General features: G+C 47.8%; 1 protein-coding gene across 1 annotated transcript; it reads right to left on the bottom strand.

Moving 5' to 3' along the window:
* Positions 1-322: 322 nt before the first annotated feature.
* Positions 323-6,359, bottom strand: SPR (sepiapterin reductase). Its single transcript, XM_043918367.1, has 3 exons — positions 5,982-6,359; positions 5,098-5,388; positions 323-1,116 (listed from the first exon to the last, which is right to left on the bottom strand). Exons 1-3 carry the CDS (start codon positions 6,301-6,303, stop codon positions 926-928), a joined length of 804 nt encoding a protein of 267 aa, XP_043774302.1. The 5' UTR covers positions 6,304-6,359; the 3' UTR covers positions 323-925.
* Between the last annotated feature and the right edge of the window lie 2,079 nt (positions 6,360-8,438).

The raw sequence follows: 8,438 nt of genomic DNA, 5'->3' as shown, positions 1-8,438 counted from the left end.
CGGGGGAGCTCTAAGTCCGGCCCGAAAGGCAGGATACTCTTTGAATAGGTCAAGGGTGAGGAAAGGGTACAAGACTGGGGTAAGAATAAGCACAGGCATAAAGGAGGCACAGGTGTCTGGGCAAGTCACCCAGGACAACTCTGTTTGAACCTGGGTTTGCAACTGAGGGGGCTCTGTGAGAAGAGGCAGACAGCCCCAAGACGCCCCAGGACATGAGGGCAACACCCCAAGTCTGGATTAACTGCCTCAGGTACACCCCTGGGGTCGAGGACCCCAGGAAGTTAGTCATAGGACCTGTAACAGAAGAGAAAACAGGTATTAATAAAGGACAAACCACAATTTATTTGTATCTGCCTTTAACATGTACAGAAACTCTCAGGCTCCTTCCCCCATCTGGTGGATAGATGGCAGATTCTGGAGGGAGGAAGAAGCAGAATGAGGACACAGAGTTCAAGTGAAGGTCTTGCTACCCTGGGCAAAGAGCATCCCTGTCCTTCTATCCCTCCAGGCCATCTGTCAATCTGCGTGGGTCCTCCTGTTTGACACTAGCTCATACCCCCTTCCCCATGGACTGGTCACGGGCCGGAGACCCATCCTCCTTTTCTCAGTGTTTTTAGCTTCCTGTCCTAGTTTCCCCATCCCTAAAATTCTATTTCTAGGGACAAAGAACACCAACAGCCATAACTTGTCTCTCCCAAGTCCACTCCTAACTCAGGGTGGTCAATACAGATATCTGAAAACTGGGAACTCCAGCCACCCAGGGCCCTCACAGTTGGCTGGATCTGAGGGCAGGGCAATAAGCATGAGTGTTTATCTGTGTAAGGTAGGGTTGGCAGCGCCACTGTGGCAGCGGGTAGGGAGGCACAGGGCTCCTGGGTGGGCCTGTAAGAGGGGGAAGAAAGCCCCTAAAACCAAGGGCATGGTCTTATTCATCGTAGAAATCAACATGGGCTCCAGACTTGAACTTGTCATTTTGCAGCAAGCTCAGAAGTTTCTGGGCTGATATCTTGCAATCCACAAGTTCCCCCTTTCTCTTCAGCTCCTGCAGACGTTTTCGCAAGTCTGGGTCCACAGAGGTCTCCCGGGCTAACTGCTGCATGTCAGTGTCCAGGGGACCTAGGAGATGAAGTGCAGAAGATGAGGGGACACAGCTGAGGCAGGGGCCCCTTATCTATGTGTGGAGTTGGGTGGAGTCAGGTCTGGCCAGAGGCAACACCTCACCTTGGCTGACACGTGGTCAGCATCACCAAAGGCTCCACACTGTCACTATCAAGCTCCAGACTCATCCAATGTCCACTGAACACAGTCCCCTTAGACTACCAAATCTACAGATTCACACTACCCCATCACTCCTCCTCAAAGTCCCAGAGCAGAGAGAGACACCATCCCCGTGGGAGGAGAATGAAGTGAGCAACCAACTTCTCAAGTGCTCCCGAGCCAGCCCACCCTAGCACCACGTCAACTCCCATGGCCCTAGGTGGCTCCCTGTGTGTTCCCCAAAAGTCTACAAACAATAAACGCTGGAGAGGCTGTGGAGAAAATGGAACACTCTGCACTGTTGGTGGGAATGTAAATTGATACAGCCACTACGGAAGACGGTGTGGAGATTGCTTAAAAAACTAAGAATAAAACCACCATATGACCCAGCAATCCCACTCCTAGGTTGGTTTCCTACCCTGAGGAAACCAAAATTGAAAAAGACACATGCATCCCATTGTTCATTGCAGCACTATTTACAATAGCTAGAACATCGAAGCAACCTAGATGCCCATTGACAGATGAATGGATAAAGAAGTTGTGGCACATATACACAATGGAATATTACTCAGCCATAAAAAGGAATGCCTTTGAGTCAGTTCTAATGAGGCAGATGAACCTAGAGCTCTCATACAGAGTGAAGTAAGTCAGAAAGAGAAAGATAAATATCGTATACTAACGCATATGTACAGAATCTAGAAAAATGGTACTGAGGAATTTATTTGCAGGGCAGCAATGGAGAAACAGACATACAGAATAGACTTACGGACATGGGGAGAGGGGAGGAGAGGGTGAGATGTATGGAAATAGTAACATGGAAACTTACATTACTATGTGTAATAACAGACAGCCAATGGGAATTTGCTATATGGCTCAAGAAACTCAAACAGGAGCTCTGTATCAACCTAGAGGGGTGGGATGGGGAGGGAGATGGGAGGGAGGTTCAAAAGGGAGGGGATGTATGTATACCTATGGCTGATTCATGTTGACGTTTGACAGAAAACAACAAAATTCTGTGCAGCAATTATCCTTCAATTAAAATTAACTAAAAAAAAGAAAGAAAGAAACGATAGCTGACAACTTCCCAAATCTCTGAGGAGATCTGTACATCTAAGTTTATGAAGCTATTATTTCAACCCCAAATTATCTTCTCCAAGACATCAGGACTAGATGGTTTCACTGGTAAATCGTGTCTATTTTTTATGCCAATACCATACTAGTTTGATTACTGTGGCTTTGTAATATAGTTTGAAATCAAGGAGCATGATGCTGGGGATCTTTGTTCTTTCTCAAGACTGCTTTGGCTATTGAGAGTTTTCTGTGGTTCCATATATCTTTTAGAATTGCTTGTTCTATTTCTGTGAAAAATGCCACTGGAAATTTGATAGAGATTGCATGAAATCTATAGATTGGGTTGGACAGTATTGACATTTTAACAATATTAATTCATCCAATCCATGAACATGGCATCTTTCCATTTTATATCTTCTTGAGATTCTTTCATCAGTGTCTTATAGTTTTTGGTGTACAAGTCTTTTACCTCCTTCATTAAATTTGTTCCTCAGTATTTTATTCTTTTGGATGCAATTGTAAATGGGACTGTTAATTTCTTTTCCTGATACTTCATTATTAGTGTATAGAAATGTAACTGATTTTTCACGTTGTTTTCTCTATTAAGATGATCATACAAATTTTATGTTTTGTTATTGTGGTATATTACACTGATTTATTTGCAGATGTTGAACCATCCTTGCATCCCTAGGATTAATCCCACTTGATCATGGTATACAATCTTCTTATTTTTGAATTTGGCTCACTAATAATTTTGTTGAGGATTTCTGCATCTATGCTCATCAAGGATTTTGGCCTATAATTTTCCTTCCTTGTGGCGTCCCTGTCTGATTTTAGTATGAGGATAATGTTAGCCTCAGAAAGTGAGTTTGGAGAGTGTTCCCACCTTTACATCCACTTGTCTAGCGTGCCTTCCACCTGCTGATACGGAAGCAGCCCTCAAGATCAATGTCCAGGTTAGCTGCCTCCAATAAAGCCATCCCTGGTCACACCACCAGAAAGTGTTTCCTTCTTGAACTCTTACAAGTTCACTGTTCTTATTTTTAAAAAATATTTATTTATTTATTTGGCTGTGTCGGGTCTTAGTTGTGGCATGTGGATTTTCAATCTCCACTGCAGCATGCTAGATCTTTTAGTGGTGACATTAGGATCTTTTAGTTGTGACAGGTGTGATCTTTAGTTACGGCATGTGAACTCTCAGTTGTGGTATACGGGATCTAGTTCCTTAACCAGGGATCAAACCCAGACCCCCTGCATTGGGAGCACGGAGTCTTAGCCACTGAACTACCAGAGAAATCCCTATAAGTACTTTCTTACCTGGGGAACCACAGCGCCCTAGAATTTGGAGTCAATGGACCTCATGGGCAGAAAATCAAGGGATCTTGGACTTTGAAGAATCATCCTCCTGATCCTCAAATATCTTTCAATCAAATATCGGTGCATCCCCAGTAAGAAGGGATTTACTATCCTTCCAAAAAGTCCATTCCATCTTTGGACACCTGTTAGGACATTCTTTCAGAGACTTAAACAAAAACCCAACTGGTCTCAGACTTCATTCAGGCCCTAAGAGCCCCACAAAAAAGTTCAACTTTCTCACAATGTCCACGGCAGCTCCCTGAGACGTAAACCAGTCACATGGTATTCTGGAGTTTGTTCTGCTCCTGACTGGTTTCCTTTTGCTCTCTGTTGATTGAGTCTGAGGCTGAGCTCAGAGTGGGTGCTATGTTGAATGTCAGCTGCAAGAATAACTGTATATATTTGGGAGGAAAAGAGGGAGGACTGGGTACTAGAGAGCATGAGGAAGTAGAAGTTGCACTGATCAGGACCTTGGAGCCAAGGTTTGATCTGGGCTATGTTGCATCTGGGTTTTGATCAGGTTAATCTACCTCTTTGCCCCTAGGGTTTCTAGGGGGAAAGACTACTGGATCTCCATCTAAATTGCTCAGACATCATAAACCATCTTCTAATTCCAGCAACCTCAAGTCTAGAAGAGAAGCCTCACTCTTAAGAAAGGGGTATAGTAGCATCATGGTAGAGAGATGAGAAACCAGGCCAACTGTCACAAGACACCCCCCTCCTTTAAATTTCATGAGAATGGGGCCCTATCTTATTTATCACAGCATCCCCCAGTGTTCCAGCACAGTTCAGCATGGGATGATCAGTAGTCAACAATGTCTGTCTGCTCTTCATTCAGCTAAGATTCACTGCAGACTGGCTTAGTGGAGAAGCTGGTGACAGAAAGATCAATAGTGCATAATCCCTGCCTTCAAGGCTTTCCTATGCAGAGAGAGGCGTATACACATTAAGATAATACAGTATGATAAGTTCTATTTAACAATTGTTAAAACGCTAACAATTAGATAGTCCTTCACAGTTGGGATCACTTCCACAAGTTTTACCTCATTCAGTCCTACAAATGGCCCTGTGAAACAGGTAACATCTTCCCCATTTCACATGAAGAAATGAGGCACAGGCCTGGAATTCAAATCCAAAAATCCTAATCGTCTCTCAGACTCTAATATATCAGACTTCCTGTCCCCACCCTCAATTCCAGGCAGCTCCCCACTCTCAGTCCATATCTACTAACTACAGCTTCCTGCCCCCACCAGCCCTAACTTCCTTGGAGCCTGTATTTCCCTTAAGGAATGATGGGTCGTGATTCAAGGACAATATATTCTATATACAAGAGACAGAGAAGGCTCCTAGCCCAGTCCCCAAAGGGTAACCAGCCAGTTCTGAGAACATGGATGGCAGTAAAGCCTCACCTACCTGGGGCATAGCTCAGCACCCTCACACTAGGTTCTTCTGCTGCCAGGACCTGGAACATCATGTTACGGGCAGCCTTGCCAGCACAGTACAGGGCCCAGCCCTTGAAGGGCTGCAGGGCACAGATGGACGAGATGTTAACCATAGTCCTGCTGAGGCCAGGACTGTCCGGGAAGGCCTTCAGGATACTGGAAGTCAGGCAGAGCATGGAAGTCAAGTTCAGGGTCCAGTAGTTGTTCACTTCAGTTGGGTCAGCCAGGTCCACCCAACGTTTGGATACATCTCCAAGAGTGGCTGAAAAACCAGACCTTATCAATCAACCAGTGCAAGGCGGGGTTTTCTCGTCTTCCAGCCCTTTTCAAATTCATTCAGACACCCGCTTCCCAACCACACCTAAAGGAGGCTCTCTAGGGCTTCTGAAGACGCCTCCCTCTTCCCAGCCCTGCAGACTGACAAACGTGGGGAACCCCCTTACCCGACGCTTCAAACTGAGAAGGCGCATGCTCTGTTCTGGGGCTGGGTTCAGGGGAACTCTGGGGGCCATTTGGATAAGTGGGGGAAATTTACATCTGCGGGGAGACTCCATGCCCTAACTCAGGTCTCCACCAGAGGGCGCTGAACAAGAGGCTCAGAAAAGTTCTACAGGCATTCTGGAACAAATGGCGTTGAAACAGGAAGAGGGACGGGGGAGAAGAGGGGAGAATGCGCCGCCCGGACAGCACTAGATCTTCCTCCACACCTCGCTGAAACCAGGACTTCCAGGCGTCTTTTCTGAGTCCTAGGAGTCACCTTTAAAGTTCAAAGAAGCGAGGGGGATGAAAGAGAGGGAAAACAGAACGGGACGCCAAGCAGTATTCCAAGCGCTCCCGGGCCCGCGGGCGTCTTACCCGCATTGTTGATGAGCAGCACTCGCTGCAGGCCTTCGGGCCTGGGGAGGTCGCGCAGAGCACCGAGCAGTTGCTGCAAGCCGGTCTCGGCGCCCAGGTCGGCGGGCACCCGCACGATGCGCAGACCCAGCCGCTCGGCGCCCAGCTCGGCCTCCAGCTGCCGCAGGGCCTCGTCATTGCGGGCGCTTAGGACCAGCACGGAGCCGGGCGACAGCAGCGGGGCCAGGAGTTGGGCCAGCGTCCGTCCGAAGCCCCGGGAAGCCCCAGTCAGCACGCATATGGTGCGGCCCAGGCCGCCCGCCTTGCTGAGGCCGCCCTCCATGCCTCCTAGCTGCGAGCAGGAGCAGCTACCGAGACCCGGCAGGGGCGGGGCGGCCGCGGAGGGAGGAGGAGGAGGCAGCGCCCGGCGAGGGCGGGAACTTAAGGAGAGCGCCCGGGCTTGCCTTTCCTTGGCCGCAGGCGATGAAAGTGGAGGTGACGGCAAAATTAGAGCGCCAAGAGACTAAATCCGCGGCAGGATCCCCACAGGACATCTTAGCCCAGTGCGGTCCGCGGGCCTCATCCTTTGCCCTGCAAACCCATCAGTGCCCCTATGGAACTCAATCTCCCGAGTTCAGACCTAACTTCCTTGTGTAAGTGATTAAGTAACTGTTAGTCGCTCAGTTGTGCCCGACTCTTTGCGAGTCCATGGACTGCAGCCCACCAGGCTCCTCTGTCCATGAGATTTTCCAGGCAAGAATACTGGAGTGGTTGCCATTTCCTTCTCCGGGAGATCTTCCCAACCTAGGGATCGAACCCCGGTCTCCTGCACTGCAGGCAGACTCTTTTACCGACTGAGCTACAAGGAAAGCCCAGTGTAAGTGATTCAGTCAGTTCAGTCGCTCAGTTGTGTCCGACTCTTTGTGACCCCATGAATCGCAGCAGCCAGGCCTCCCTGTCCATCACCAACTCCCGGAGTTTACCCAAACTCATGTCCATCGAGTTGGTGATGCCATCTAGCCATCTCATCCTCTGTGGTCCCCTTTTCCTCCTGCCCCCAATCCCTCCCAGCATCAGGGTCTTTTCCAGTGAGTCAACTCTTTGCATGAGGTGGCCAAAGTATTGGAGTTTCAGTATCAGTCCTTCCAATGAACACCCAGGACTGATATCCTTTAGGATGGACTGGTTGGATCTCCTTGCAGTCCAAGGGACTCTCAAGAGTCTTCTCCAACACCACAGTTCAAAAGCATCAATTCTTCAGCACTCAGCTTTCTTCACAGTCCAACTCTCACATCCATACACGACCACTGGAAAAACCATAACCTTGATTAGACGGACGTTTGTTGGCAAAGTAATGTCTGGTTTTTAATATGCTATCTAGGTTGGTCATAACTTTCCTTCCAAGGAGTAAGCGTCTTTTAATTTCATGGCTGCAAGCACTATCTGCAGTGTGTAAGTGGTTACCTCCAGGTTAAGCCAGCATGCTTCTTGCTAGACATCTCCGCACGTGCCACAGTTTAGGGACTGGGGTCCCTACTATAGGGGAAACTCGCCACCCCAGGAACAACCTCTGGGGGAACAGAGTCTTCTCTGTACTGTGTTCACATAGACTCCCCTTGCCTCTCTGAGATTTCTCATTGCTTCTGTCCCTAAAGCTCTGTGTTTGCTGGAATCCTGCACCCACTCATGCCACACTCTTCCTTGTAGGCAATTCCATCCACTCCCACATTCAGGTTTTCAGAAATGACCAGGCCTGTGCTTCAGAAAAAAAGTCACCTCTCTTTTTTTTCAAAGAGAGGTCTCAACTTAAAAAAAATATTCACAATTTATAAGTTTTATTTTATTTGGTGGGAATTTTTAGGACTTCAAGCCAAGGAGATAGCATTTCAAGAAACCCTGAGAGAACTCCAAGGAGGCAAGGAGTGGTACCAGGTTATATAGAAGTTTTGCAACAAACTTGACAGGTCATCTGAACATCAAAAGATTATTGTTAATTAAAGAAAACCAGATGACCCAAGTCAAGGAATTAAGCACTTTTCTATGTTTGAGAAGCTTCAAGAGTCTGGGTTCACAGAAATGATTGCTTTGATACATGCCTTAGCTTTCAGGGGCCAGTATCCTGTTTTCACATCCCTAAGTTTCTCAGGGCTCACCACAGGGAGTGGTTGCAGTCTGATGGCCACTGGACAGCAGGTAGTCTTTCCTTCCTAAACCCTAACCCTAACCCTGAGTTCCCTTAGGGCTCACCAGCTCACTATCTGTGGTGGCTGCTGGTGACTGTGACATCCTTGTTTACTGATATGGCAGGAAGTATTCCATCTCTTAGAGGCAAAATGGGAAAGTTGGCAGATGGCCCCAGATCTCCTTAAAAAGCAGTCTCTAAAGAGTTTAGCAAGCATGGTAGGCAACCCTCATAGCTCAGCCCAGGTCCACACAGGGCTCTTCTCTACCCCAGGGACAGACAGCAAAATTGCCTTT

Source organism: Cervus elaphus, chromosome 11, assembly GCF_910594005.1.
Source record: "Cervus elaphus chromosome 11, mCerEla1.1, whole genome shotgun sequence".
NCBI lineage: Eukaryota > Metazoa > Chordata > Mammalia > Artiodactyla > Cervidae > Cervus > Cervus elaphus.
The sequence above is the reverse complement of the archived record's forward strand: the minus strand, read 5'-3'. Positions and strand labels throughout refer to the sequence as shown.